The sequence below is a fragment of the Malaclemys terrapin genome, chromosome 1 (genome assembly GCF_027887155.1).
Source record: "Malaclemys terrapin pileata isolate rMalTer1 chromosome 1, rMalTer1.hap1, whole genome shotgun sequence".
Lineage (NCBI taxonomy): Eukaryota > Metazoa > Chordata > Testudines > Emydidae > Malaclemys > Malaclemys terrapin.
The window spans coordinates 65,993,366-66,009,018 of record NC_071505.1 but is presented as its reverse complement, the minus strand read 5'-3'; the positions used below and the strand labels follow the sequence as shown (position 1 = coordinate 66,009,018).

The window sequence follows — 15,653 nt, the reverse complement described above, 5'->3', positions numbered from 1 at the left end:
GCCCAGGTCAGGGGTTGAATACCACCCTCACTTCTGCACTGCGTTCAGAGCTGGGCTTCCAGCTAGAAGCCACAGAGCTTACTGCAGGGGGAGATTTTCAGAAGCGAGTCTGACCCAGTTCTGGGAGCAGCCCCTGCAGGGGAAGAGGAAGTCCCGTCCCTCCCCAGTCCGGGCTAGGACTAGCAACTGGAGCTTGGCCCACAGTAGAAGCCGCCAGCTGGGGTGCCCCCAGCCCTGCAATAGTCAGATTTCACAGGGGAGATCAAATTTCACAGTCCGTGATGCATTTTTCATGACCATGAATTTGGTGGGGCCCTATATATTAATGTTCGTAACTGGCACATGACAATAGGTACACTCCCATTTGAGCCGCTCTTCAATTATCTTAATAAAATGATGGTTCTCTGCACTGGTATTTTGATCAGTTAGAGTGTGCTCCAGTGTCATGTGGGAGGTTCACATGCAGGTTCAGATGTTGCTGAGAGTCTTGATATGGTCTCTGGGGGCGGCTTACTGCATCTCTGAAAAAAGGCAATACCTTATGTATCACTCAATAGCAGGGCCGGCTCTGGCTTTTTTGCCGCCCCAGGCAAAAAAGCCTCCAGCTGCCCTCCCCCCCCCCAGTGCGGCAAGGGAGGGCGTGGGGGGTGGGGAGGCCGGCCAGAGCGCCGAGGGAGGGCGGCGAGCCCCAGCTGGGGCTCCGCTCTCCCCGGCGGCGAGCCCCAGTCGGGGCTCCGCTCTCCCCGGCGGCCGGAGGGAGGGCGCCGGGGGGAAGGGCGGCCGGAGCCCTGGGAGGAGGGCGGAGTGCCCGGCCGGGGCTCCGCTCTCCCCGGCGACCAGAGCGCTGGGGGGAGGGCGGCGAGCCCCAGCCAGGGCTCTGCTCTCCCCGGCGGCCAGAGTGCCAGGGGGAGGGCGGCAAGCCCCGGCCGGGGCCCCGCTCTCCCCGGCGGCCGGAGTGCTGCACCGCGCCGCCCCCCTTCCAGGTGCCGCCCCAAGCACAAGCTTGGTGGGCTGGTGCCTGGAGCTGGCCCTGCTCAATAGGCACCCTATCATGAATTAAGGAGCAGAACTGAAAGGCTCTGAAGTGAGTTCTCTCCAGCTTGTAGGCCAATGATGACAACGCAAGAGAGCAAGAGGAATGGCAAGTGAATGAATGTAGAGTGTGAAGCATAAATTTGTTTAAATATGTTCTGGATACTTGTACAATCTATATAAAAGCACAATACACAAATAGGACTAATGTCCCAAGAATTAGACGGATTCCAAAGCCACACGTAACTATATGTTTTACATAACTATATGACCCTCATCATGGTATCTGAGACCTCACAATCTTTAATGTATTTATCCTCTCCACACCTCTGTGAGGTAGGAAAGTGCTGTTATCCCCATTTTACTGCTGGGGAATGGAGGCACAGAAACCAAGCAACTTGCCCAGGATCAGACAGGGGACTCTGTTACAGAGCGAGGAACTGAACTCACATCTCTAAACTCCCTGGCTACCATGCTGACTACTGGACCAGCCTTACTCTAAATGGTCAAGGCAGGCAGAGAGGATGAACAGAGGATGAACAAGTTGAAGTGACTTGCCCCTGGTCACATAGCAGCTCAGGGTATTCCTACACTGCAGTTAGAAGCAAGCTTCCTAGGCCAGATAAACAGGCTGACACTAGCAGAGCTTGAGCTAGCACGCTACAAATAGCAGTGTGGATGTTGCAGCTCAGGCTCTCAAGACCACCCTATGCCATGGATCTGAGCTCAAGTGGCTAGCCCACGTCTCTTGCTCGAGCTGCAAGTCCATGCTGCTATTTTTAGTGCGCTAGCTCAAACCCCACTAGCATGAGTCTCTCTACCCAGCCTGGGAGACTTGCTCCCAAAGGCAGCCTAGACATACCATCAGTGTTCAAGACAGAAGTGCAGGGGAAGGTTGGACGGGTCAAGGGATATGGGAGACTGACAATATACTTGCAAGAACTGGGAGGAGAGGGTACTTACATGCCTTATAGGGGTGTGCCAATGTCCGTACAGTGCTTTGAACATATAAAGTGCTATTAAGTACGCTGAAACATCAAGCCCTAGATGCCTCAAGCTGGGCATTCAACCACTAAAACACCTAAAATTAATGGACTTAATCTCACTGTGTCTCAGTTCCCCATTTGTAAAAACCCTACCTACTTCACAAGAGTCCGGAGAAGACAAACTCATTAAAGGCTGTTAGGCTCAGCTACTGTGGTGAAAAGATCATAAGGAAATTAATAATTCTGTATCCAGTGCAGGGTTTGGATGTGTGCACTAAGTATGGCCTGGGCCCACAAACTGAATAACGAATATAAAGAAATAAAAAAACAAAACAGCTGCTTCATTCTCTGCGCACAGTCCATCCTGTGCACTGAATGAGGCAGGGGCCCTGTGTAAAACAAATGGTATGTGATCATACAATTACAGACTGTACCATAATGCATATACAGAAGAGGGCCAAGTTAAGGTTGCACAGGCGACCTTAATTCTAGCATTTCCTAATTTTGGAGTGCTTGACCTTTGCAACCTTAATGTTTTCAGTGCAGTTTTTTGGTGATGTAATACACTATGCCCTAGATAGTTGTCTGAGTTGGTATAGCCCAGAGGTGGGCAAACTATGGCCCACAGGACTGTCCTGCCTGGCCCCTGAGCTTCCAGCCCCTCCCCTGCTGTCTCCCCTCCCCCGCAGTCACACCACTGCGTGGGCAGAGCTCTGGGAAGCGCGGTTGCGCGCTCCTGCCGAGCAGAGAGGCAGCGTGTCTGGCTCCAGCTGGGTGGCACGGCTGCCAGACATGCTGCTCTGAGCGGAATGGTAAGGGGGCTGGGGGTTGGATAAGGGGCGGGAGGTCCCAGGGGGTAGGGAGCGCTTGAATGGGGCGGAGGTTCTGGGGGGCGGTCAGGGGATGGGAGGGAGGATTGGATAAGTGTGGGAGTCCCGGGGAGGCCTGTCAGGGGGTGGGGGTGTTGATAGGGGTCAGAGCAGTCAGGGGACTGGGAGCAGGGGGTTGGATGGGGGCGGGGTCCCCGGGGCAGAGGGTCCCAGGAGGGGGCGGTTAGGGGACAAGGAGCAGGGGGGGTTGGATGGGTCGGGGTTCTGAGGGGGGCAGGAACTTGGAGGGGTCAGATAGGGGGCAGGAGCTAGGCTGTTTGGGGAGGCACAGCCTTCCCTACCCAGCCCTCCATCCAGTTTTGCAACCCCAATGTTGCCCTCGGGCCAAAAAGTTTGCCCACCCCTGGTATAGCCCAATATTAGGGTGGTGCAGCATACTCCATCCTCTTTCCCCCACAGTATATGAGTCATGGCTAAGGCTAATCCTTCACCTGATCCCCTTCTGGAACATTGTACACATGCGGGAATAACTAGTAAGCTATCCTTGAGCTTTCTTGAGCAGTTCTATCCAGCCATTATATGGGCAAGGCATGCTATTTACTTCTTCCCTTCTTCCCAGCCACTTACGGCACCCCCACCTTCATGGCCAGGAAGAATCTAGACAATGTGTGTGTAATAATATCTATCTATCTATCTCTCTCTCTCTCTCTATATATATATATATATATATATATATACACACACACAGATACACACACACAGACATACAAACACACACACACACACACACACACTATATTTTATACATAGCTAAAGATACACACATGTATTCATTCACATAGGATCTTTTCTAAAATAAGTATAAATCAGACAAGTTATTTTTTGCATCATGCTCAGTTGCAGGCATAAAGATAAAAAATTATTCTAAACAAACGAGTAAGGAGGCAGATGTCAATTTATTTTTTAGCTGCAAGCTGACGTATTCCATTGTAAATTTACACAACTAAATGTATTTTTTGGCACTCTGCACTATATGTATTAACAATAAATTCAGAGTTTGGGATTAGCAGCAGCATAACTGGTACTGGATCCTGGCTCCATAGTTAATCTATTCTGCTTGATTAATGGTACAGAAGGCCTAAGTCTTGATATTTTTTGTACTTCTATTTTATATGGAAGGTCTCCAATGCCCCAAGCTGTTAAACTTTGGCATGAAAATGGTTATTGCTATTGGAACAACTAAAGAAAGTTTACGATAAGTATTATAATTAATTTAATCTGAAAAATCCATCATCCACAAATCAGGCACACTGAAAACAAACATTTAAATTGCTGTAATCCTATACAGTATTTTACATTCATATTTCTGGATTTACTCTGACCCAGCTGCCTAATCTTTTAAGAATCAAAATGAATCTGGGATTGTGCAATTGTATGATTATTCCCTGCAATACAACTTTTACTTTATTACATAGTGGATGGAGAAAATTTGAGGAGATCTCTGTTCAAAACATACAATACTTGCTAGCATGGCAATATAGATACCTGAAGTTATGAATCTAAGCTCAAATGCTAAACTACAAAATTTAGAAAATACTTTTGCAGCCCAAAAGCACTGAATGGCTAGGTTGCCATTAATTCAGTTTTGTTGTGTAGAAAGTTTGTAATGAGACCAAAGCACACATTTTTCACACTACTGACTCATACAGAAGGTACAAATACCCTAGTGAATAATTAAACCAAGGTAAGGAAAATAAAGGGTCTTTTAATAAACTTTAAGACCATTAAAAACAAGTTGTTCAGGATTTTTGCTATGGTTAATAAGAGTCTACCCAGTCGATTAACATACTGGGTGTCTACTGCTGAAAGCCATAACTTTGATAAAAACATTTGGGGTTAACACAGCTGTCCGATTTTAGTCAAGAATATTTTATGAATGAACAATCATTAAACTAAACCACACTTATAATCTGTTAATAAGGCTATTCTAGATTAGCATAACATTCAGAAAGCTTTTAAAAGCCTATGATATTTGATGACAAAACTAAAAAGAAGCTATTGCCCCAAGACAAAGACATTAAACTTAAAAAAATAATCTGCTATGAACACAAACCATGTATGTCACTACTTTTAAAGTAAACTATTATGCCAAACCAAAACTCAGGTTTTTGTTTTAGTTTTTGACATGAGTTTCTAAAAGTAGGTAAAATAATTGAAGAGCATTTCCTTCTATGCCTTAAATTTAGTTTAATTAAATTACTAGAAATATATAAATTCTACTCTTACAGTCTCATCTAGTAAATTAGCATCAGTCAGCAGAAGCCTATATGCCACAATAAGAGACTAAGGAAGTTTAAGATGCAATAAAAATTTTAAGTAAAACTAATGACAATATTAGTTAAAAACTTGTAACAGCAATATGTAGATGTATATTTATTTGTTTTTTCAAGTTTCTAAACTACACTTATAGGTGCTCATACAATGTTCTGCCTGCCTAGCCCCATAAACTAAAAATCACCAACCAAATAACGGGTTGCCCATCAACATACCACCTCACCCAACCCCATCCTCAACAGCCTTGGAGAGCAGAGGAAAAAGAGGGTCTTACCAAAGGTTAACAAATCAGTGCACTGACAGACTAAGATGAGAGCTCCAGTTGGAGTGCCTCTGCTGATTTAACAGTGGCTGTAATATGAAAGTAGCCTCTGCTTGTTGGGGCAAGCCTTTTTTCCCCCCTTTTGGGGGCTGCTTATCTAATGGGTAACATCCAAAAAGAATCTTAAGTAAAGGGGCCTGGAAAATACTGTCCTCTGTGGATGCTTGAGCAAAGTCAGTGTTCTGCAATGTAATATAACTAGGGCCATAACAAATTCACGGCCATGGAAAACGCGTCAGACTGTGAAATCTGGTCTCCCCCAGTGAAATCTGGTCTTTTGTGTGCTTTTACCCTATATTATACAGATTTCATGGGGGAGACCAGCATTTATCAAATTGATAACCCAAAAGAGAGTTGCAGAGGGGTCGCAAGGTTACTTCTGTGCTGCCTTCAGAGTTGGGCGGCTGGAGAGTAGTGGCTGTTGGCCAGGCGCCCAGCTCTGAAGGCAGCGCCTCACCAGAAGCAGCGCAGAAGTAAGGGTGACAATACCATATCATGCCACCCTACCCTTACTTCTGCATTGCTGCCTTCAGAGCTGAGCAGCCGGAGTGGTAGCTGCTGACTGAGGGCCCAGATCCGCAGGCAGCAGCACAGAAGTAAGAGAAGCAGTACCGCAACCCCCCCCCACAAGAACCTTGTGACACCCCCCCAGCTCCTTTTTGGGTCAGGACCCCTACAATTACAACACCGGGAAATTTCAGATTTAAGTAGCCAAAATCATGAAATTTATGATTTTTAAAATCCTATGATTGTGAAATTCACCAAAAATGGACTGTGAATTTGGTAGGGCCCTAAATATAACTCAGGGGCTTTTCCTAGGTCAGGGGTCGGCAACCTTTCAGAAGTGATGTGCCGAGTCTTAAATTAGAGTGAATAAATGAAGGTTTCGTGTGCCAGTAATACATTTTAACATTTCTAGACGGTCTCTTTCTATAAGTCTATAATATATAAATAAACTATTGTTGCATGTAAAGTAAATAAGGTTCTTAAAATGTTTAATGACAGGTTTCAGAGTAGCAGCCATGTTAGTCTGTATCCGTAAAAAGAACAGGAGTACTAGTGGCACCTTAGAGACTAACAAATTTATTAGAGCATAAGCTTTCGTGGACAACAGCCCACTTCTTCGGATGCATACAGAGTGGAATAAATATTGAGGAGATATATATACACACATACAGAGAGCATAAACAGGTGGGAGTTGTCTTATCAACTCTGAGAGGCCAATTAAGTAAGAGAAAAAAAACTTTTGAAGAGATAATCAAGCTAGCCCAGTACAGACAGTTTGATAAGAAGTGTGAGAATACTTACAAGGGGAGATAGATTCAGTGTTTGTAATGGCTCAGCCATTCCCAGTCCTTATTCAATCCTGAGTTGATTGAGTCTAGTTTGCATATCAATTCCAGTTCAGCAGTCTCTCGTTGGAGTCTGTTTTTGAAGTTTTTCTGTTGTAATATAGCCACCCGCAGGTCTGTCACTGAATGGCCAGACAGGTTAAAGTGTTCTCCCACTGGTTTTTGAGTATTATGATTCCTGATGTCAGATTTGTGTCCATTAATTCTTTTGTGGAGAGACTATCCGGTTTGGCCAATGTACATGTACAGCAATGCCCCTCTGCCATGCCCCTCTGCCTTTCAGGGCATAAACAAAAACTGGCACTAAACATGAGTGTTCGAATGCCTTCCTCCAAATTACTTCCCTCCATCATCGTCCTAGGATGATTAAATACTTTGGTCCTTTATCTTGCAAGCCCTGAATGAACATTAACTAATCTTCGCAACACTCCTGTGAGCTAATTAAATATTACTGTTCCCCATTTATTAAATAGAGAAAGACCAAGAAGATAGAATTTCCTAGGCTACCCAACAAGTCTGCTACCCAACTCTGTCAAGTTCTTCATCCACTGAAGTAGTTCACCCTTGTACTATCCCTACTGTGATCCTAGTTTACTCTTTTGTGCTGAACCCTACACAAGTGTTACAGAAGCCCTTATAAGTTTTCTGCACTTTAACTTCTCATTCTCTCTAGCAAACTAATTCTGTCAGATTTTCAGGAACTTTCTCCCTTTTGTAAAGATACATTATACTGAACAAAATTTCCTCCAGCCAACCAGAATTCTGGAAAATTGACTTACTCATTAAGAAGTGCTTTATAAAAAACACACTACAAAAAATTGAAGGGTCGATGCCAAATCACATTTCAAATAAATTTCCTTCCTCATTTTACCTAAACAGTACTTCAACATCTTAGTTTACTAAATTTAAAAGAGTGAAATATTAAACAACAATTCTGTTTTTATTCAGTCAGTTTCACTTTCAAGTTCTCTGCTGCAATATTTAGAATGCAAACATTGCTGACCAATGCTTGCTTAAAAACAACATTTTTTGCTGTCTTAAAGAAAACCATAAGCTCTTTGAGGCAAGATGCTAATGATCCTGTTCTGTAGAGTCCCTTGCACTTTTGGACATTGTAAAAATACATAAGAGCAATAATAATTGTGATGTTGAGCTTCTGCTATGCCTATTTCTATAATTTTGCTCAAATTTGACATAAAAGATCAAGTTATTTATGAACATACAAGCAAAAATTGTCTAAAAGCCATTTGCCACTAAAAAGTAATAGATTAACTAAAACACAGTTTTCTTGTATATTTCCTATTTTCTGATTAGTTGCATCGATCCAGCAGTTCTGAGATCTACCATGGTGCCATCCTAGAATCCATCTGGAAGATAAAAGAATCCAAGTAGGTGTTTTAGAAATTTTAAAATCTTCCTCTCTCAAACACACACTTGGATCCATAGCAATGTCAGGAAAACAAACACTTTTGCCAAGTAATGGTGCGTAACCACTTCGAAAATGAATATCATGGCTTCAGTGAGTTTTCCTAGCTGATGCAGAGACCATTATTGAAGAACAAACTTGAATTCTATTAATGTTCACTTAACTCAAATCGTAACTTTGGATCCCTAAATTGAGCTCACAGAAAACGGCCCATGCAGTACAGGTGTAATAAATCTTTAGTCTCCTGAATCTTCTTTGCATAATTTCTTGTATCCTTCATTCAGATAAGTTCCTCAAAGCTTCTGTCTGCAACTAATTTAGTACTGAGAAAATGAGGTACTTACCTCACTTATGGCAATGCTATATTATATTACCTTAGTTCATCAATGGTGTTTCCAGAAATTGCAAGTCTGTTGCAGCTCTCCTTGTCTGAAGAATTCTTGAACACACTAAGTAGATGTCCTTTGTGGACTGCATCAGACATTCTAATCTCTTGGCCATTGCTTAAGAAGAGTAGTCAAGCATGACTTCTTGTGTTTGCTCCAAGAGATACAGGAGACAAACAGGTTGATTGCCAAAAATATCCCAAGCATGCACATATTACCAAGCACTGGATTAAGCCACATTATGAAGAGAAACATTAAAAGAATATCGACAGAGCTCCCTACTTTCATGCTCATGGATGTAACATTTTCCAGATTTTCTTCAAGATTCTTTATGTTTCTCTTGATGCATAGCTGAATCGGTATCCTAAATGCTTTTGTTAGCACTGAAGTAAAACTTTTTTTTGTGTTTTGTAACTGACACAGTGTAGACTTTCAGGGAGCAGAGTAGGCACACTTCATTCACTCTCTCCTTGATGTACTTAACTCTTCATGTACCACCTTTGTTTCTTGTCTCCTAAGTGTTCTACGTTTTAAATTTAACTTCCAGGTTTCCATGCTCAGTGTTGTGTACCCATTCATATAACACCTTTGAATATTTGGCACTCCCTTGTTCATCCACAATGGTATTCTTATGCACAACAATTCGTTGGAGACTTGCGGCTTTGAGACATAGCTATGAATCACACCATACTATAGCCTGCCAGCTAATCTAAATCAGGAACTTTCAAGTAGGAGCCGAATGTAAGAGACAAAAACTTTAAAGCAAAAACATGAAGATAAGCATTTAATTTTGTAGCACTTGAAATATAAAAAGGGGATAGTAATTCTCATAGCATAAATACACACTCAATGCTTACCTCTCTGCAATAGCTGTGGGTTTTTTACCCTTCCTTCCACTTGCTTATATTAACTGTGTGCCAACTTAGAAAAAAGTGTTCAACTCCTTTGCTAGCTACTACACTGGAAGGGCAGGAATCATATTTTACAGAAACACACCTCAGAGCCCAGGAGAACTTTTTTGTTGTTGTTGTTTTTGTTTCGTTGGTTTAAAGATGGGGTTGCAAAGGTGAAATCTTACCGGCATGTGCTCAAAGCAAAGAATACACTGGCCTTCCCTTCCACATCATTTTTCTTGTTTAATTGCTAGTTGCTGAAGTTGTGCGTTTAACTTATTTTCCGGCTGGCTCTCCCACAGTGGGAGCCTTTTCAATCGTTTCCCTGGAATGGGGATTTCCTTAAATACGGAGCAGCCGGGTTGGAAGGAAGAACCTCGGCTCTAAACATCTGCAATAACCGCGAAGGAAACGCAAACCAGCTGACTGCGTACGATTCTTTTGCCGTCCCCAGCGCGCCTCCTTCTCAGGACCCCTGCCCGCTCTCTCCGAGCAGCCGGGGGATAGATTGCACCCGGGCAGGTCGCAATCCGTTGTCAATGGTGTTTCTCTCTGGCCGTGTGTGGCGGTCCTGGTAGATCGGGTCTCAGCCACAAACCCGGCGTTGTTATCCCCGCAGCCCTGATGGATTCCGCGGCTTCAAGCGCCCATCAATTATTGGCTCTTTTACTGGACACGATTAACATTAACTCCAGGCTCTTCTTCTCATTAGCCCTGTGATCGCTTTCAAAGAACCTGTGAGCAGGTCCGGCCATGCCGGGGGCGGGAAGAGGAGCTGCGAGAGACCGGGCGACGAGCTTAGCCACGAAAGAAGTTAACTCTGGAGGTAAAACTTTGCTGTCCTAGGGAGGCGGGTGCGAAGCAGGCGGGGAGGAGGAAAGGCTCCAAAGGCTGCAGCGTCTCAGTCAGATACTGACAGGAGCGCGGGGCTCTAGCAACAGGCGGCGGCACAGCCGGAGCAAAGAGGGGGCAGTAGGACGCGAGTGGCTGATCTGCTTTTGCTATTCAGGCCATTAGATCCAGTGTCCGTGTGAGTTCCCCACCCCCGGGATTCGGAGACAAACCCCAAAGCACGGGCTGGCTTCCCTGCCTCCGCAGCTGGGACGTTACAAGCGCCCCGGGGCCTCCCCCTGCCCTTCTCTCCCTGGCACAAGTTTACCTTAGGGTTGGTGATGAGCTGGTGCTCGTCCTGGTGCAGCAGCGCCCTGGAGTTGGACTCGGAGTTGTTGACGTAGATCTGGAGGCAGGGGTACAGCGAGGTGCCCTTGCAATCCGTGCCACACGTGAACGTGCATTCAAACATCTCCCCGATCTGTTGCACCGAGAGCACCGTGCAGTTGGCAGCTTTGCCTTGCAAATCTTGCAAAGCGGGGTTGAGCCAGCAGAAACCCAGAATGAAGAGCGACACGATGCCGGAGACGATCAGGAACAAGCCGAGCCGGATGCTTTTGTCTTCGGCTTCTGTGTACTCGTAAGACACCCTGATTTTCGCCATCTCCCGCTAGACCACCGGCAAGCGCTGCCCCAGCCTGGCAGCAAGAGCAGCAGAGGGTGTGAGAGGAGGAGGAGGAAGGGGGCGATCGGAGCCAAACTCCCTCCACTCCAGCTGCCAAGCTCCCCTCAGCGGGGGTCCGGAGCTCCCCTGTTGAGGCGAGACGCCGCCGTGCAACTCTTCACTCCCCCCGCATAGTGCAAGGCGGAGGGTGCCAGTCACCAGTGCAAGCCCCCTCCTCTTCCCCCTGAGCTAGAGGTGTTTCCCGGGCCTCTCGGCCTCTCTCTTCGCCAATGATCGGGGCTGGCTGGGAGCCTGACAACATCTGCCGGGGGCTAAGCCGCTTAGCGGGAGCTCGCTCGCTGCTCCCCCAGCAGCCCCTCATGCCTGCGAGACTCGCCTGCTCAGAACTGACCCCGCTGATCCGCGGCAGCCGGCTGATCCAGCCCCCGGGCGAGGCAATCTCCTCTCGGGACAGCTTGGCCCGGGATTATCTGCCCCCCGGAGATGTGTTCCAGGAAGCGCCTGATTACTGCTCCGGATTAATGCCATCGAAAGGCGCTCCTGAGCGGGGGCGAACGCCGGCCCCACCCGAGGGAGGGCCGCGGAGACGGCGGGATCAGCGCCGCACGTGTGTGGGTAACTCGCTGGAACCCAGCCCTCCGCGAGGAGGGGCCGCTGGGGAGCAGCCTCAGCCGCGACACACTTTTCATTCAGCGCTTTGAGCGGCGGCGATGCCGGGCTGGCTCGGAGCCCGGCCCCGCCCAGCCGCACGGGTGCCGAGCGCTGCCGCTGGAGCGGGACCCAGCTTCCAATCCGGCCCGCGCCTCCGCGTTCCCCCAGAGCAGCGGGGCCCGCCCCCCGAGCAGCAAGCGGCGCGTTCAGCGCACGGGCCCAGAAACCAGCCCCCTCGAGCTCAATGGAGCTTCAGTCCTACCTCGGCTTGGCCGTGTCAGGCAAGCGGGACTGCCGAGCCCGTGATTGACCCGAGCTGGGAGCAGCCCGCCCGCCCCGGGCCAGGCAATCAGCGTGGCTACAAGAATGTCTCCCCCGGGCGCCTAATCTCAGGGCAGCGCACAAGCGGCCAGCTACATAAACCGACCCCCGGCGGGGGTGAGAGCGCTGAGCTGATCGCTCCGAAGCACGTTGGGCGCCCGGCGGCCTTTGCACACGGTGCTTTGGAAAGAGGCTGAGGGCTGGCGGCACAGCCAGAAGCAGAGGAGTAGGGTTTGGCACATAGCGTTTGCCCAGAAGAACAACCCCCACCTCTCCTCCACCTCGCTGGAAAAGCCTCGGGGTGGTGGCTAGGGTTGCCAACTTCGGCTAGGCGGATTCCTGGAGGTTTCATCACATGACCTCTTTAATTAAAGATTCATCTTTAATTCTTGAGGGGTTGCAACCCTAGTGGTGGCACTCCTTGCTGGGCAGAGGGATCATGAGACAGACCCACTCCTCCCCCCTCAGCGGTGTTCCTCTGCTGATTCAGCCGCAAAAGGACCTACCTGCTGTTAGGAGGGAGAAATACACACACACAGTTGTGGACATGCCCACTACCCTTCACCTTACCTACACTCAACATGGAGATGGAGGGAGATCAGAGCTGCTAAGGTGTGTTCTCCCCCCTTTTTTTTCCCCCCCTCACACACAGCCACATGGGCAGTGGTTTGATTTTCTAACAGCTCAAACTCAGCTTCAAAAATTAAAATGCTTTACAGGTCTGTGCTCAGAACATAACTGCAGGAATGATAGAACGATAATTTAGACAATTTTTGAAAGTCTAAGGTTACTGTCACCCACAGCAACTCCACTGCAGAGCAGATTGCCTGATGTAACTGGTAGAAGTAGCAGTTACTGTTTTCCAGTAACCAGGCTTCAGCTTTCCTCCAATTTGTGAGATTAATTATGTCCTTTGCATTAGAAAGGTGTCGGAAAAGCAAAGTCTTATTCAATTAAGTTAAAAAAAAGTGATCCTGCTGAGTCAATGTGAAATCAGCAGGAGAAACATTTCTATTTGCAAATCTGTTCTAGTCCAGCATGTACTCCACAGGAAAACCTAGCAACCAGAGTTAAACATAGGTTGTACCCTGCCAAAAAATGTGACAGTCCAGAAGCCTGGTAAGTCAAGGACAATGATGAAATAAATTCATTAGCAGGAAGGCCCACAAACAAAGACTGGGAAAAACCAAGTCCTGCTAAAGAAAGTATTGCTACAGAAAATTGTAGCAAGCGTGTGCATTTGAGTGGCTATAAGCAAAAGTGGAATTAAAAAAGCATTTTATTTTTGCATAATACTGCAGCAAAACAGCAAACATTTATCTTCTAGACACCATTCTCGGTGTCAAGTTGTCTGGTGTTGCAAACAACCCTGAGTGACAACCTCAGGGCAAAACTGCCAAGAAGCAGGGCAGAGACCACAAACTGGTGGTGTGTTTTATATTTAGATTTCTCTAACTTAACCAAAAATCAAGTGTGAACTCCTCAAGCACTACAACCGCTTTACCGCTCAAACTCAGACAAGCCTGTCTTTATGATAGACCAGGGGTCGGCAGCCTTTCAGAAGTGATGTGCCGAGTCTTTATTTATTCACTCTAATGTAAGGTTTCGTGGGCCAGTGATACATTTTAATGTTTTTAGAAGGTCTCTTTCTATAAGTCTATAATACATACTTTACAACAATAGTTTAGTTAAGTAAGGTTTTTAAAATGCTTAAGAAGCTTCATTTAAAATTACATTAAAATGCAGAGCCCCCTGGACCAGTGGCCAGGACCCGGGCAGTGTGAGTGCCACTGAAAATCAGCTCACGTGCCCCCTTCGGAACGCGTGCCATAGGTTGCCTACCTCTGTGATAGACGATCCCTCCTTACACCAAACATCACAACAATATTCAGTTTACTCCCAGTCCCAAAGGACCAGTCACTTACCCCAGGTCAAGTGCACCCTGATCTCACCAATGTTTGTAATCTATCCTATAATTAACTAAAGTTTTATTAACTAGGAAAAATGGGAGTTATTTACAAGATTAAAGCAGATAACCATACACACCAATGAGTTACAGTCTTAGGTTTCAAAATGTAATAGAAGCAGCTGTAATGTTCAAGGCCTATATGACCTTTAGGGCTAACCATGCTAAACAGCTGGGGATCCCTTGCTTATGCTTAGAAGTCTTGCCCTCTTCCTGAAGTCCAAGCAGCATAGGGATAATTTCTTCTTGACAGGGATTTTTATTCCCTTTCCCCAGGTCAAACTGTGATAGGACCAGGGTTTGTGTACATCCCCTCTTCAGGGATGTGCGGGGAGCAATAAGCAAAGTCCTTTGTCCACTGATTTTCCACACTGGTTCATCTAGTGTCTACAGAGCTTCTTTTGTTGAGCAGGAAATGACCCCTCCTGTGATAAACTAGTATTTCACACTTGGTATTACTTCTCTCCTGACTGTGGGGGATAGCAAACACTTTTATAGTTAGAGCAAAACATTTAAATATTACCTTATAACAGGGCCAGCTTTAGGCGATTCAACCAATTCCCCTGAATCAGGCCCTGCCCCTAAGAGGGCCCTGCGCCCAAGCCCCTGTACAGCGTTCCAGCAAGAGCCGGTGCGCTGTACCAGGGTGGCTTGGCTTCCCCAGGGGGCAATTTAAAGCAGGGGCTGGAGCCCCAGGCCCTTTAAATTGCCACCAGAGCTCCACTGCTTGAGCCCTGGGGTAGGGCTGTGGGGCTCAGGGGGCTATTTAAAGCTCCAGCTGCCTCTGCCGCCCCGATCCTTTAAATAGCCACCGGAGCCCCGCCGCTTCCCCAGGGCTCCGGCGGCTATTTAAAGGGCCGGGGCGGTAGAAGCAGGGGAGCCCCGGGCCCTTTAAATAGCCCCCGAGCCCTGGGCTGCTGCTGCTACCCCAGTGGGGGAGGGGGCACTTACCGTACAGGGTGAGCTGTACCCGCACCCCCTGCCCACAGCCAGCCCTTGCTGCACCCCCTGCCCTGCCTGCAGCCAGCCCTGCACCCAGCCCTGCACCCCCTGCCCTAAAGCCAACCCCTGCCGCACCCCCCTCCCTGAAGCCACCCAATCCCGCACTCCTCTGTCTCCAGCCCTGCCAACCCATGCCGTACCCCCCAGCAGCCCTGCCTGAAGCCAGCCAACCCACCCCACACATCCCTGTCTCCAGCCAGCCCCGCACCCCTTGTCCTGCCTGCAGCCAGACCCTACCTCCAGTCAGCCCTGCCTCCAGCCAGCCCCATGTCCACTGGTGCCCTGCAGTTCCCAGGGCAGTAACCCTGCACACCTGCTTCAATGAGGGGGTCAGGGAGCAGCTGGGACCCACACATGTGCACACCGGCACACCCCCAGGGAGTGGCGGGGACCCACACATGTGAAACAGAGCTCATTTCTAGTTCAGGCCCATCTTTTTAAAAAAGAACTTTAGGTAGGGTTAACATACATCCATATTTTCCCGGACATGCCAGGCTTTTTGGTTCTTAAATTGCCATCAGGGAGGAATTTTTAATTTTTAAAAATATAGACGTGTGGTAGCCCTATTGGTACAAAAAAATACGTACTGTGGCACATCCCTTAAATCAGAACTTTTTATAGGGAACCGGTTCCTAA

The 15,653-nt window shown here is 47.4% G+C and overlaps 1 protein-coding gene across 1 annotated transcript in view; it reads right to left on the bottom strand.

Annotated features, from left to right (window-relative positions):
- Positions 1–11,824, bottom strand: part of KCNMB4 (potassium calcium-activated channel subfamily M regulatory beta subunit 4) — a 35,808-nt gene extending 23,984 nt beyond the window's left edge. Inside the window, exon 1 of the mRNA XM_054026388.1 lies at positions 10,721–11,824. Within this exon, the coding sequence (XP_053882363.1) occupies positions 10,721–11,056 (336 nt within the window). The 5' untranslated portion in view covers positions 11,057–11,824. The remainder of the gene's footprint in view (positions 1–10,720) is intronic.
- Positions 11,825–15,653: the final 3,829 nt, after the last annotated feature.